The 15,980-nt window shown below is 42.4% G+C and overlaps 1 protein-coding gene across 1 annotated transcript in view; it reads right to left on the bottom strand.

Annotated features, from left to right (window-relative positions):
* Window positions 1–15,980, bottom strand: part of myo3b (myosin IIIB) — a 64,568-nt gene that overhangs the window by 18,196 nt on the left and 30,392 nt on the right. The window contains exons 25-32 of the mRNA XM_041951066.1: window positions 9,384–9,463; window positions 8,596–8,616; window positions 7,365–7,442; window positions 5,512–5,717; window positions 3,176–3,287; window positions 2,847–3,009; window positions 2,336–2,416; window positions 804–900 (exon numbers count right to left, since the gene is read on the bottom strand). Of these exons, the coding sequence (XP_041807000.1) occupies window positions 804–900; window positions 2,336–2,416; window positions 2,847–3,009; window positions 3,176–3,287; window positions 5,512–5,717; window positions 7,365–7,442; window positions 8,596–8,616; window positions 9,384–9,463 (838 nt within the window). The remainder of the gene's footprint in view (window positions 1–803; window positions 901–2,335; window positions 2,417–2,846; window positions 3,010–3,175; window positions 3,288–5,511; window positions 5,718–7,364; window positions 7,443–8,595; window positions 8,617–9,383; window positions 9,464–15,980) is intronic.

Below are 15,980 nucleotides of genomic sequence, written 5' to 3' on the forward strand. Positions count from 1 at the left end.
TGAGTCTGGAGAGAAAAGCACAGCGTTGACCAAAAGTCACCAAAGATTTGAGACTTCCATGTGTTCCAATTGGTTTAAGATGTGCACTGACAGGCAAAGCGCATGTATTTGCCATTATCCTAATTTTCTTGTGCTCTCTTTTAGAGCTACTGTACGTAAGAAAAAAAAATCTCATAACACCCAAAATCATTCTGGAATACTTTTCCTCTTAGGCACAATTTCAGCATGTAATCTCAAAGCTACCATTAGGGAATTTGTAATAACTGATTTGTGTGAGTTGTGGTCCAGAGAGAAGCTAAACACGGAGCTAAAAGCTGCCATCGACACCATGTGTGCTGCTGTTCCGTCGGTGGCTGCTCTCCTGCTTAGCACATACTTTCTTAATGACCGGCCTGCCCATATGCTGAATAAACACAGTCTTCAGCTTGTACATCTGGAGACCAGTGCAGCGCCCAACCCCATTTGTGGTCAGACAAGTGTGCTATCTTGGTGGAAAGATATTTATTACGTTTATAAAACTGAAAGAGGTGGTGCTTAGGGAGGAGCTTTCTCTTCTGCTTGAAACACTTCAGTACATTACAGGGCGAGAGGAGGCCGTCCAGCAGGGCTTAATATGAGTGACAGGTATGAGAGACCTCTTGCTCAATACGTCGTCTCTAATGGTGGTCTCATTTTAGGTCATATTTGAAGCCTATTGTCTGCGCTGTGAGAAGAAACGATAAAGAAATCGCAAAAAGCAAACCGCAGGAAAGTACTCTTTCAGTCAGGACAGACGCTGAAGGACAAGAGGTGTCAAGGCTCACCCTGTGTGCTCCACCTTGGTGGTCTTTCCTGCAGCCTCAGGGTGACATCTGTGCCTCTGGGGTCCACGGTCCCGACGCACCCGATGGCCCCTGTAGGCTGCACAGGATATGAATGTCAGACATGCTCTCACGTGGTCGGAGAAACCATTTCCCTCCCTCTGTTATCATTTAAACAACACACAGATCGTCCGCTGAGGCTGCCATCGAACGTAACTGTTGCAATTAACACAATCTACAACAGTTTATTGAAGCACTCAAACAGCCTTGTATTAAGAGCACAGCATTTGCTTGGAGGAGGTGAAATGTGTGCAGCATCCATATAAGGAGTATAGTGCAGCAGGGGGAAAACATCATGTGATTATTGAGACATACTGGGCTCAGATGGATGGTAAACGGAGCCTGCTGATTTACTCCATCAACGGGCTTTGTGTTTTTCTTGTAAAATTATATGCGCAGGAAAAGAAAGCTCAAGTACATTGTTGAGCCGCGGTCCTATTTTGCATGGTCTAATCTGATCGATGGTGAGCATGTCCCCCAGGCCCCGCTGAGATCTGAGAAGCCACCAGGCTCATACATTTGAAAGGCATCTGTTTATTTTCAGAATGCAAATGCAGCCCACCTCAAAGGCTATAAGCTGTAGAGAACACACAATGTGAATGTGCTGGAGTGCTCCGCCGGGGGGCTGAGGCCCCACTTATGTCAGGTTCAGGTCCCCCCCCCCTCGAACCCCAGCGGCCACACACAAACACATCTCTAGAAAGAGAAAGACAGCGGCGACAGAGAGGCTTTCCTCACACCAAAACCATGTTTACCCATTCTGCAGCGTTATTTACAAGGGTTTTAATGGAGGACATTTACACAAGGTGTGCAGGCGACTGAGATGCTCCATGTGCCAGATGAGGGCAGCCCTTAGGAGAGCTGGGGGAAACAATGCCAAATCTCCTCCCCCTGCCCTCCTCTCTCCTGCCCCTTTTGGCACCCTCCCTTGTCCTCTAGTGAGAGGCTCCAAGGAGAGGGGGGGGGGGGACCCGGGAAGGTTAATGTGCCCACTTTGATCTTCGTCAAGGCACACTGAGTAAGAATTAATTTACATTTCAGATGAAAAGGTTGACAGTATAAAAAGGCATCTTGTTTCTGGTATGTGAGAGCTGTGTAATAGGCCAGGAATTTGAGAGAGGAAGTCGTGAGGAAACAGAAGGGATAAGCCCCTCTCTTGCCTTTACTGGGAAAGAGATGAAAGGAAAAAAGGATCTCAGTATGCAGTGTTCTTCTGAAACATGGGGACCAAATGCTGCCCAAACTTTCAAAAGCTTTTCTTTATGCATTATTAATTAATTATTACTGTTTCGTGGGCCACTCATTGAGATCAAAAAGGTGTTTCACAAAGATGTGAAGGTTTTCAGGCCTTTATCCCTTTTCCTTTTGAAAATGCGTGAAAAAGTGGCGCGCGTTTCCACGGGACACGAGACGACATGAGAAACTCCTGAACGCACTTGAATATAAGCAGAAGAAAAATGTAAACATTTCTTTACCTGACTGAATGCGGACAGCGGCCTCTTCCCGCTCCTTTTTTATTTGCTTGAGGTTCTGCCGAGCAACATAGCCCCTCCAGGCTAGAGAAAAAGAAAGAGATAGTGTGTGTGTGTGTGTGTGTGTGTGTGTGTGTGTGTGCAGGAGATTGCTGACCTGCCTCTGTGAAACAAAATAGACTGCACATACTACACAAGATCCCACTTCAAAACACTGCTAAACCAGGTGGCAGAGGGATGGATCCCTTTGAACTCTCTGAGGTCTTATTGTCTGCTCTGAAGCATTGCTCTTAACCCTCGTAGGTCAAGCTGTGGTTATCAAACTCATCTCTTTCATGAAGACTCGCGGCACATAATTCACTAAAGGTCATCAAGAAACCGACGGTCACATTCGCATCAAATTTGCACCCGTTTCATCATTACCCGATAAAATAATCCATCACAAATTTTTGCATGTTTTTGACTTAGGTTTGAATAATTCCTCATGTTTACTGTATAATTAATACCAGTGTACCTGACTGAATGATGACGGCCCCACGGCTTCTCTTCTCCTTCTCTTTGCGGTAACGTCGGGCGCCCAGCCAACCTTTAGTGTAAGCTTGCATCACCACCACCCGAGCTATCACCTCCCTCAGCAGCAGGTTCAGCTGCTCCACATGGTAGTACCTCAGAAAAACCTGATAGCATGTTTAGCCCTGGTTAGAATATCCCAGTATCTCACTCTCCACTGTTTCTCATACACAGTCTTTGTACAAGATAAACTTAATATAGGCAAAATGTATACACATAACACAGACTTCTTCACCGTTCCTTTTTTTTTTTTTGGTGTAATAATCACATCACCTTTGTTGTCCCCAGCACCCAGTCTTCCAGTTTGGCGCGCTCCAGGATGGCAACAGCGTTCTCCTTGCTGGTCTCAGGCATCTGGTGAGCCCGAAATGCCAGGTAGTAATATCTACGAGAGGAGGCAAAGAGTAAAACAATGACAAATGTGATCGAACGCAGTAACAGCACTTCAAGAGCAGAGTCGAGCTGGAGCTGATGGTGTGATCAAGTGTTCAGATTGTAAAACGAAAGCTTAAAAAAAACTTTAATCATCAAAGATTAAATTTCAAAAAGAAAAGTAATCTGATCAATGTTTAATGACGACTGTGAGTGTTTTTCACTGTCAATTTTTCTGAAACCATTTGGCGTTTGCAACAGGAAGTTGATCTGTAAAACAGACACAGTGTGGAGAAAACTGTGCTACATTGTGAGAGAAAAGGAAGAGGCAGACATTAGTGTTAATAATGGATTTGTTGCCAATAAAAAAAACACTTGGCAGCAGATTACCTCAAGAAAAACAACCACAACTATGGGCATGTGCAAAAAATGCAATTTTGATTTAGATGAACTGATCCTTTAGAGGAATAATTTCACATTTTGGTAAAAATGGTTCCATTTAATTGTATTGTACTGTCTACTTTTGTGTTTATGTAGTGCAAATTGATCAACATAGATAACTGATCACAAACATGGAGCTCCTCTTCAGTAATTCAATCCTACACTGATCAAGAGGAGAGACAAGAAATCTTAACACTTTTTTCCACACAACTACTGGAAGCGCCACAGCTGGAAAATCTGCTGCTCAGTCAGAGCGAAAAAATGAGCCTAACTGAGACGTGAGCCTTCGACAGAGGCCCATTGTTGGGGCTCTTTTGAACGGATCGTCGTCTCTTATTTCAGTGGCCACAGAAAATGCCCATCAGCCCGGGCCTATCGGTGTTCATCAGCTCCACTGCATGTTTATCGCTCACATTGTCTGGATCCGTCCACTGATCCTCTTGTTGTAGTTTACAAAATACCAGCATAGGACAAAGTGGCTCTAACTGTTTGCACAGGGACATCAAGGCTCCAAAACGACTGGTTCATCCCTTGTGTTCTGGCGTTGGTCAAAAAGAAGAACAACAACAAGAAGAAAAACTTCTTTGAACTCCCCTCCCCGCCTCAGTCTACAGCCTTTCATTCTAATTCCTGTTGATACCTGTTATTTCTTTGATGGTAAATACAAAGCAGTGCTTGGCAACATCAGACGAGCCTTTGATATGAGAGCACAAATTTAAATCGGTTTTCACTAAAGGTGCAGTTTAGCCATTCGGGTCTGTCTGTACGACTTCTGCCTGGCTCAGGTAGGATGATATGGATTCAATAGCTCGATTAAAATGTAGTCTGAAGGGGTAATACACTCTCTCATTCACACACACATGCTTCGTGCACAGGTGCAGTAGAGAAAACAGTTAAATAATCCGTCAGGTTTTCCAATAATCAAACACTTAAACATTGGGACCAAAACTAGGACACGCAAGAGCAGAAACGTGTGGTCATTCAAAGTTTTAGATCACCAAAATTAAGCACAATTTTTTAAGTTTCCCCAAAGCAGTGAGACTAACCAACCATCTAAAAGCTTTTTTTTTCTTCCTACAGGCCACAAGCCCAAGTTAATTAAATTTTATATCATCTTAAAGTCTCCACATTAGAGGTGGCTGGAATATTTTTCAAAGGAAAATTGATCAAACGTAAGCTTCCTTGCATTTTCCCAAAATCGTCTAAGTATGTGTATTTTTTCCTCACCGGGGCAGATGTGTGGGTATACAGTTTTTAAATATGGGGTTGGACACTGAAACAAGAGTGAGCAGCACTTATTAACAGTTATCATATCCTGTCCCACATTTTCAAAAACAAAAACAACACCCTTATGTAAAGCCCCCCTAATGATGAAGTCTTGTTTTAATTGTGTTCTAATCCAACACCAGTGGGACATGGAGTCTGCATCTAGCTTTTCCAGGTCACTGGATTTAAGAACAAACTCTTTATGAATAGTAAAAGGAAATCCATTAAAATGCATCACCCCTCATAATCACAGTTCCTCCCTGTTTGAATTGTATCCATATTTCCCAGACTGGAGTATCCACCCAGCTAAAAGAGCTGTAGGATTTAGTCTTGCACTATCACTAATGACTGCCAATTAGTCAGCCTCTTGCTCTGCTCAACTTGTACCCCTATCTAATTAAAGAACCCATGTTTTTGTGCGATGCAGAGCATGGCTCACTTGTTCTACACTATCTCTGGGGTTGTGTCGACGCTCGGCACGTGCGTGCGCTGCAGAGTCTAGGTGCTGCCTGTCTTAACACGGCTCTTACCTGTTGACAAACTCTTCAAACGGGATGCGGTGGGAGTAGCCCTGCCGGCGGATGTTCACCGTCTCCAGGATCCCCGTGTAGCGCAGCTGCACCATCACCCTCTCCTTGCAGAAGCACAGCGCCTGTCTGTCATCATTGGGTTTGATGCAGCGCACAAAGTGCGGCTGACCCACCACCATCTTAGACAGCAAGTCCATCAGGGAGTACTGCAAACACACAATGAGGCAGCAGTGGGCAGAGACAAGGCAAGAAAAGCAGAGAGCAGTTATGGTATGAATTCACATTAGGTCCGGTGGTGTAAGTTAAGTTATAATGATCTGAACTTCAAACATAAACTTTTTCCAGATATAGATGTTTTTGATAACAGAGTACAAGCTGAATAGTAATTGACAGTGTTAATCAGTCCCAACAGGACCTGGCAGACTTTGTTCATTCTCATATAAGAGACATAAATAACTAAATTAGCAGAGAAATGAAAAAAAGAAAATTGCAACAGAATTTTTTGTTGTTTTGGAAATTGCGGTAATGTTCAAAAATCACAAGGCGGGAAACAAATGTGATTGTTTAAAGCTGCGTTAATTAGGTTTCTTTGCCTTGGCGACAGCAAAACATGTGTATGTTATCATATCAACAAATTAACACCATATGAAGTTCTTATGGCGAAGGTGCAAACTACTGCTTATTCACAGATCCAGCAGACATGGATCAACATTAGCATTCATTTGGAGAAGAGCTTCTAGCCATCTGACAAAAGTAAGTCTGATATTCACTCTCGTTTTAGGGCTTTTTTAGTCTTCTGAGGGACATATCTGACTTTTTAGCTGCTAAATGCTGCGAGAATGTTCACCAGCTATTTGTTTACTTTGTTGTCTGCCATTTGGTGCTACGCAGGCAGCACCTGGTGGGTTCATCAGAGGTGTTTCCCCTGAAAAAAGCTGCCTGGAAATGATGCTGACAAGTTTTCGGGCTAGGCTTTCACTTTAGACGGTCACATTAACTGAGACAGGCCTTTATTTCTAAAGGTATATTTGATCATATTATCATCTCCCTGTTGTCTGTTCTTGCTCTGTCCTCAGCCTCTGGTGGCTTTGTTTTGTTATGCTGTTACCGCAATTTGCTGTGTGTTTCACATTAAAAGCCTTCCAGTAGCTCAGGAAGTACAATCACTACCGTTTCCTGGAAACATCATGGTGAGTAGTTTCACTGATGTTTCACTGAATGTACTACGTGCGTCTAGAGGGAAATGATTAATGTGCCAAAAATGACTTCTGTCGTTTCCATTGGTTGTGCATCACTGTGGATTTTAGCTGTTTTTATGGTTCTGCTTTAATGTGCATTTTTGTTATCAGGTGTTACAGTAGCTTCAGTTAATACAGGAGGTTAAAATTAACAAAAATTTGTATGATCCACTAACAACATAGTTTACAACTTGGAAATATTTGATAAAGGTTATTACATGCTCTGACAAACTTTAAAGCCACAACCTATTTCCTTACATTAAGGTTGGGTTTGAAGCATTTTTAGTCTCAAACAAGACAGTGTGAAGACTTCATTTCATACATCTCCTGGAGTGGTACATGCATTCACATATATTAACAGATTTAAAAAATTCTCATATAAAATTCATCAAACTGAAACCCGCATTAAATAGAGACATATGAGCCGACCAACGCCATCAATAGTTCAAGGCTAGTATAGTCTAATAATGCTATTTTCCAAAAAACAAGAGATTTTGTTGACATTACCAGAGGCTTTATTTCCACAGTTCAATAGTTATTTCTGAGAAACTGTGTATAACACGCTTTAACTGTTGGTTGTTGTGAGTTCAGCAACATAAAAGAGAAAACACCTACACGGAAATAGGAGGCTACAGTCTGTCTCCTCATGTTGGTGGTCTCTTCTGGGTGACGCATCATCTCCATGGTGTCCACCTGAACACAGACATGCACAATGAACAACGCTGCACTGACAAACAGGCCACACTCAGGCCAGGAGCATCGCCGCAAATGCAGCAGATTCAAATGAGACGCAGTTTATTTGCAACCTGACGTCGTCGGTGGGCTCTGTAGAGATAAAGGTATTATTACAGCAGGTCTCCTTCCTCTAAATGGGCCAGTTGGGAATACACAGCTGTACTAACTGTGCCGTCTGTGTAACATAGCCCCATAAACACTTAAAGCTAACAATCTAGAGAATAACTCTGCACTGCTGTGGGGCATGGGAAAATTGCACAGCATTCTGAGTAATGAGACTAGCCGTCACCAAGCAGACAGTCATCTCGACGACGACGGATTAACGAGGACACAATATAAGCTTTCTAATGGCCTTCGCAGTTCATGGCTTCATCAAAATTAATGATGCAATAGATATTTTATGGTAAGTCTACGTAGCAAAGTGCATATCTTAACATTTTATTTCATCCTGGTACAGAGAAAGAAAGGTAAGTCAAACACTCTCTGAGTTACATGGATTCAGATGCTTTGACACTTTGGCTATTTGGAAAGAAGCACAAACGGTTATCAAGGACTCGCTTCCACTTTTTCTAACAGCTGTCACACTACTTTAATCTGGTCGTACTGGTAACTTTTTGTAAGTGTCAGTTTCTGTCAACTTTTCCCCAGCTCTGATTGAGAACATGACGGCATACATATTACATCAATCACACTGAGTTGCTACTAAGAAGCCCTTTCTTGCTGAAGAATTACTGAGTAGGTGCTTAGAGGAAGTTCAACTAAGTAAAACTGTTTTTTTCCACAGCTATTTGGGCCTGTGTTTGTGCGCCACGTTAAGTATTTCTATAACGTAAAGAGATGCATCACAGAGCTTTTGTTTACATTAATGATGCAGAATTGTGGCTGCTTGAAAAAAAATTGTTCAAAAGAAACGATTTACATTTTCCGAAGCCAGACTGTGATTGATGTCGGACGAGTGAAGCTGTACGCAGCTCAAAGTTGGTGAAACATGATTAGTTTCAATTTGATTTACATTGATGATCAGCTGATTTCACTGAATGACTTCATTTATTTATCTGTGATTAGAAATAGATTTACATTTAGAAACTTGTGCTATCAACAGAAATCTTACCTTCATTAGGTATTTGGGAGACTTTGAGTGCGGCACATGTGGGCGAGTGACATGGAAATAGAGGAAGAGAGATTTGGATAGAAAAGAAGTAAAGAAGCTGAAATTCACCTTTAAGGGGTTTCCTGCTGTAAATCATAATGTGATGACCAAGTAAAAATAATCACACAAAGATATTTTCACTTTCAGACATTATGATTTGACCAAGTTTCCCCTTAAAATGAGTAAAACAGTCCAGAGGTGAGAAAGTTGGAAAGCCCTCCAGAAAGTTTATGGCTAAATGTTTTGTGTTAAAACAAAGAGCAGTGTGTACAACACTATAAAAAGACACTGCATGAAGAATCTCAGTATGAACATAATTAAGAAACAAGGCTGGATGGAAACACTTCTTAGTAAGTCCTTCAGAGTGTTGCTACGTGAGGAGTTATTATGGAATATACTTGTGAAACTACCCTGGCCTCTTATTGAAGTACGTCGATGCAGCTATTTGAGCAGATTTTGTGAGGACCCACAAACATTTTTACAATACTTTAGTGCCCATTAACAACAAAACAACAATAGTTAGTAAGTCTGAAAAACTACTTTTATGTCGTAGACGCTGAATGCCAGATGGCGATGCTGCATCACCACAAGCAAGACAGCAAACATAACAGGGTAGTCAATTAACGTGGCTATGCTTCAGAGCACAACTTTTTACTGGGTTTCTTATGGTGCAATGCCTGTGAGCAACAAATAAAAAAACATTATGTTCTCAGATGTGATGATTTGTGCCACAGGAGCACAAGCCTCACCTTGGTGCGTCCTGAACCCAGCTGCGGCGGCAGAGATCTGGAGGCGGCGGTGACCCGGGCTCTGGACGTCGCCAGATTTCCTGTTCAGAACCAGTCATAAGCACTCATGTCAGGTTTTATTCAAAGCTTAGAGCTGGAACAGCTGAGTGAATACAGGGAAGGAATGATTGTTGGACATAGAGATACCGTAAAAACTTTAAGGTGATATTCTTTTTCAACACACAAGATGCGACAAACAAAGTGAAGAGCTACACTATTAGGTTAACAGTAGTGTTAATACTGCAGCACAGCATAAAAGACAGTTCAGAAGGAGCCTAAATCTGAGCTGAATCCCATGGACTCAGGAGTGCAGCTGCGTGCACAGCAGTCCAACAACCCCACACACAGCGGAAAGGATATGAACATAGCATATGCAAGACAGTCTGAACATTTCAAAGTTTCTGCACAAGATGTCCAAATGTTTTCTCTGGCTATATCTTCAGAGGCTAAACTGTGATTAATAGCAGTGAAAGAAGCCTTTGAAGCAGGATTGGTGACATCAAAGTCCTAATCCATGGGTGGCAGGATTTTTATAATGAGTGGGAAGTATCTTAACACATTTCAAAGGGTTTACTCCATGAATAAACAATAGCTGCACAGATGTGCCACACACACCTTTAGAAAAATACGTCTGCAGACACAGGAGGCAGCATTACCCAAGCAGCCGTGTATGGCAAGGAGGAAAACCTTTGTAAGTTTTTTAAGATAAAGCTGAAGTGACAGGCCAACAATTGTTCTAGATTTTCTGCCGCGCACAGGCGAACTTCTAAAATGCAAATATGCAGTCGGCTTCTGATACACAATTTCAAGACTCGCGTCAGTTGTAAGGGACGTGGCCTGACAATGAGCCAGAAACTTAAAGACTGGATCAGCGCCTGCCTTCCTCAGAGGACTCTGCACTATCAAGTGTGTATTAGAAGCATCAATCAAACACTGGAGAGATCAAAATCAATTTATGATGGATTAATTAACAGCCAGACCACTTCTAACTTTAGACAAAGAACGTGTTATGTGTGCCAAAGGTTTTAAAGTGAGCCAAAGCAATGTGGCGTCTCATGGGACAAACAGACACACACGCATGCGTGCACACACTCACATGCACGCTTGCACGTACACGCACACACTCACTCACTCTCTCTCTGCTGTAGTCAAAACAAGCCAAAACATATGATGTGAGAGCACTTCAAAAGGACTCAAGCAGTCTTTTAAGCTAGTGATGGGACTGCTTTTAGCATTTGACAGTTATCTGCTAATTTTTATTTATTTATCTGCTCGTTTATTCCGCTATTAATACATTTTGCATTTGGTAAATAAACAAAATTCAAGATATTCTGTCACATTAAAATATTCACTTTTATTTCTGCTAATAATGTTCTCGGAAAACATATCTGAATCTGAACCTAAAAATAGAAGAAAGGAAAGTGTAAAATATGATAACATGGAAATATGAGCAGCTAATTGCTCATTATGAACACATGTTTGTGAGAGGGCCTTGTGTTTAGGATCAGGGGGACAGATTTTACAACCTCAAACGCCCCTTCGGCACAATGTACACAAAAAACACACACACACACCGATGTGCACACACACACACACACAAAAGTATGATCTTTGAGAACAGGAGCCGTTAAACTGTGTCGGGTATATTACCAGCACACAGGCAGGGAGGGCCCCGCTCCAATTAGCCCAGAGTAAAGCTGGATGGATTAATTGGAGTGGGTCTTGTGCAAATGAAGTGCGCTCTCTCCTCTCCCCATTAGTGCTGCTGGGCCAGATCATCTGAGCACATTTGTCATGATGAATTAGCGGCTGCGAGTGGAACGGGCTCGTGGAGTGTCACTGTGCTTTCACGCCTCTCACTTCCATGACACCATCAAGGGGAGATGAAGGGGCTGCGCCGCGATGAGAGAAACTATGACAGTTGTACCTAAGCCTTGCAAATGGACACTCGCTGCTTTCTTCGTGTATTCCTTGGCGAGTCGTATTAATTCATTCTTCTGGCGGGTTTCATATCCCCTCCTGACTAGATGATTAGAGCACGGGTTAATAGACAGTATCCTCAAAGATTTCTGCCTCCTGAGACATGAAACCAAGGGAACACCTGTGATGTCCGGCCTGAAAGAAGACCTTCTAATTTAGATACAGTGGGGGACTTGTCTAATGATGTGGATTATAATTATTCAAATAAGAGCCGAGCAAGAAAAGGGAAGATTTGTTCTTTTGACATCGGATCCAGTTAAAGGAAAAGGCCGCATGTTTCCAGTTACAGCTGGAGGCACTCCTTACTGTCGGTGCTCTCGCATAGACACATTGTGAAAATAAAACAGGAGAGAGGTTGTAAAAGCTTAATAATTAAAAGAGGAGAGCAGGTGAGGGGAATATTTCCCATTAGGTCATTCAGTTTTGAGAAACAGGCGGTGGAGGAGCGTCCCACTGATCGTTTCTGCTTCACGCATGTTGCTCTTGGCATGGACTTCCAGGACAAACGCAGAGTGAGGCAGTGCAGTGTGTGGGGAATGGGAGGAGGGGGGGGGGAGAGAAAAAGCCTTCCTTGGCATCTGTGCGTTCACTTTGAAAATTAAGCCCAGCAAGAATCCTGTAGGAAAAAAAAAGCTCAAGCTGGCAGTTGTATTGGGGTTCTATTGACAAGAATAGTCAATGTGCTCGGGATTAAAAAGCAATCCTGCGTTCAATATGACACCTCCCTACACGCTTTTATGAGTGCCAGTGTGCGCCTTGTACTTCAGAAGCTGTGGATCGAGCTGTCGACACGGGGGACAATCAAAGTTGTAAGAGAGAGCAGCCTTCCCGAGCTGAGTGAGCAGAGGCTTGCTGGATATCTCCGCCGCTCTCCCGCTCTCTTTTTGAAAACATGTGATCTAGAAACTCAACTCAGCAACCAAGCAAATGAGATTAAAGCACCCATAACCCCCCGCCACCCTCCCCACCCGCCATAACCACCACCGTTTATGCCTAGAGATGGCTCCGGGGGCTGTTGATTTAAATGCCATCCACTACTGTCAGAGCAGATCAATCATAAAAAGCATGGTGTAATTGGCTTTTAGTGACACAACACAGTGTTGCATTTATCAAAGGATGTTGGACCATGTGACTTAGGAGAGCTGGCTCCTCGCTATTGATGTGCTGGGCCGTCAAAAATCCCACTGCTGACTCAAAACATTCTCCAATACCACGATTAGGGGAGAAACTGAACAAAAGTATTACTTGGTGAGTGTCTCTCTGTTAGTAGCGAGAGTGTGTGGAAGTCTAGTGAGAGACTGTGGCGTCTGCCCACTGGGATGAAAAAGGCTTCTACTGGGAGAGAACAAAGGGCCAAATGTGTCATATCGCTGGGAGAAGCCTGTCATTTCTACACAGGAGGATCTCCTAACATGAAGGGAGACGGAGGGAGATGCAGAGGATGGGGGCATCTGCAACTGCGGCTTCATGTGAAGATGTGAAAGCCAGTGTAAATTGTTCGACATACATGACGGACTTGAACTTATAACCTTTGATATCTCACAGGAGCATATTGTGGTGTGAGCCTGTTTCGTTAACCCGTCCAGTATAACAACGGTAAAATACGAGCAGGACTTTCCTAAAGGTAGAAATTCATGCCAGAAATCATGTCACTCAAGAGATGTGAGCTTGTGGACATTTGGAGGACTGTGCTGTATGTATTATAAGCATTACAGCAAAATTTAACCCTGCACTCACATAGTTTTCACATAGTAAAAATAGCAATAACACAATATTAAAACACTCAGCAATACTTCATTTTAAAGTACACTCATTCACCATTAACTATCTGCTTGTTAGCATGCATATTAGCGGCATATTGCCTCTTCATTAGTCATTATAAAGCACTAATAATGGCTTATTCTGGGGGTTAGGTTATTAAGATCATAACATTTCAACAACTTCCTTACTTACAGTAATAAGCAGTAATTAGGAGAATATCGAGGGAAAACTCAATGGTCTAACAGTTGTAGAATATGGTCATGCAGAATAAGGCCTTAATAAGTGCTCTATAATGACTAATAAAGAGTCAATATGCTACTAATATGCATGCTAATAAGCAACTATTTATGGTGAATATCTGTGTGTATGTAAAGTGTTACCAAATAGTTAAGCAAATGTTCTGCATCTAAAATCTGTACAAAAGTACAGAAGCATTATCTTATATTATTGTGAATCATGTTAATTCATTTTTAATTAATGGTGCAGCTGATAATGGTGAAGCTGATAATACTGTTGGGTGGTGCATCATATTTTCAAAGCTAATCCCATGTTTTGTATGAAAAATCTCAATCTGCAAAGTAACTTGTATCATGAGGACACGTCAGATAAATAAAGTGGAGTGAAGAGTACAGTATTTAGCTCTGAAATGTAGTGAAGTAGAGGTATAAAGAAGCATAAAATGGAAATGTTAAATGTACTTAGTGCATTTTCACTACTGCATACACACAGTAAACCCACATCCATTCACTAACTCACAGCACTCACTCGTCCTCCTTAATGAGACAGATTTAAATCTGACTGTCTGAAATGAGAAGAAAAACTATGCTCCAGGTGTAAAATCTTTGCTGCTCCTGCATAAAATATATTTGCAGCTACAGCTCCACATACATTCAGCCACTGCTTAAGTTTAATCACATGAATATTTCAAATGCTCAGCTGGTCTGGGTACCAATAATTCAAAATGGCAACAAATTGCCCCAGTGTAGTTCAGGTCTTTCTCATACCGGTGATCTTTCTTCTGCATACGTTATAAAGCGTGAAAGTCCAAGAAAAGAAAAATAGTGCATATCAATAAGATGGAAAAATGCAGGAAATATATCTTTACACTCCACTGTCTGTGAACTTTTCATAAGCCACATATCACTCTGCACATCCTCCGTTTTCATCCTGCTCTGACAAAGAACTGGCAGTCTTTAGGTGCTGTGTGTGCAGATGTGCTGTGCTACAAGCAGCAAGGCCAAGCAGCCCTGCAGCTACACACACACACACATGCACCCACCCACAGAGACCCATACTGTTGACCGCAGGCTGCCCAGGGCCTGGCAGGCCCTACTGAGCCCAGCCAATTCAAACACTGTGATCCCCCTGATCTGGGAAAGGCCCTGGCTCTGATGAATTTGTCCATGCAAATACATCCCATTTCCTCTGACAAAACACCACCACATGTCCAAGCCTCAAGGACCCACATTCTGCAGGGCTCAAGTGGCCTCGCTATTCACCGCCTGGGAGCTTTTTACTTTCTGGGGCCCTCCTAGTTTCCTACTGTTCTCCAAACATGAACTACATGGATAGTCAGACCATCGCATTCTCAATCTGCCGTGCGAGATGAATGGCTAGTCCACTGAAATATTACATAAACGTGGACTGTGTGTCAGTTTTTAACTTTAAACTAAACATAACATGGAGGAAAATGATCTGGTCTCTATGAAATGTTCCGATATCACTGCAGTTTGATGTGTGTGCCGGCAGAAATATTAACATTTGCTGCATTTATGTGTGTAGTTTGACAACCCAGAGCCTTTCTTTCACTTCCACCACAGTGTCAGGCTGCAGGTCTACAAGAGTGTCCCCTAGTGGTGACACCGTGAGGAGGGGACCCGGAGTGTGTAACCACCCTGGTGTAAAACAGATTTCCATCAGATCCCCCCAGATAATGGTAATTTCACAGATAACAGTGAATCTATAATGTGAAGTAAAATGCAAATTAAATCCCCCCACAAATTTTACCCTGAAGAATAGATTTATAATTTTCTTCCGCCATATTGTATCTCACTTTAAACGGCCCTCCATCTTTTCCAGAGTGATAAGCCAGAGCAGAGCATTTCATAGCTTTTATCTAATGAGATGATCTGCAGTTTCTCAAACTGCAATAAGAAAATTGGACCTCCAACTCCAAAGAAATAACAGAAAGTTGACTGCGAGCACATTACAGCCACACCGCCTTTAAATAAACACGCAGAAGAATCTGTAACTGTGAGCTGTACAGCTTTTTAGGTTAAAAAGGCTCAAATTCACAACACAGTAACAATTTATTTCTGCGACAAATCATCACATTCGCTTCATCCACCAGTCTGAACGGCAGGACGGACAAAAGCGCAGTGGAACAAAAAGGAAATAAAGACGTTTCCAGACCTAACTGACACTAAGGCAGCAGCAGTAAACATTACAGCACATCTCAGTATCTATTCAGTGCCATTGTGCACTGAAATGAAGTGTTCTCTGAATTTGTTTTTAGAGTGCTCCTCTGAAGCCGTTAATTGCAGAAAGGAAGTGGCTGAAGGCTCCCTTATGCACAACCTGCAATTGAAGTTTACAGACACATCACACAGATTTCTACTGGAGTCTCAGCTAAGGTGCCTTTTGTGAATTGAAGCTCCTTTTAATGCCACTGGGACTGAAAGCAGGCATTTACAGGTCCCTAAAAAGGAAGTGAATCACATAATGTGGCTTAGCTGAAATAAAGTAGGAAGTGGGAATCTGATAATTTAACACATCTATTAGCATTTCTGCTAAGTCAAGTGACCAGGAGGCCGCAGC

This window comes from Chelmon rostratus, chromosome 13 (genome assembly GCF_017976325.1).
Source record: "Chelmon rostratus isolate fCheRos1 chromosome 13, fCheRos1.pri, whole genome shotgun sequence".
NCBI lineage: Eukaryota > Metazoa > Chordata > Actinopteri > Chaetodontiformes > Chaetodontidae > Chelmon > Chelmon rostratus.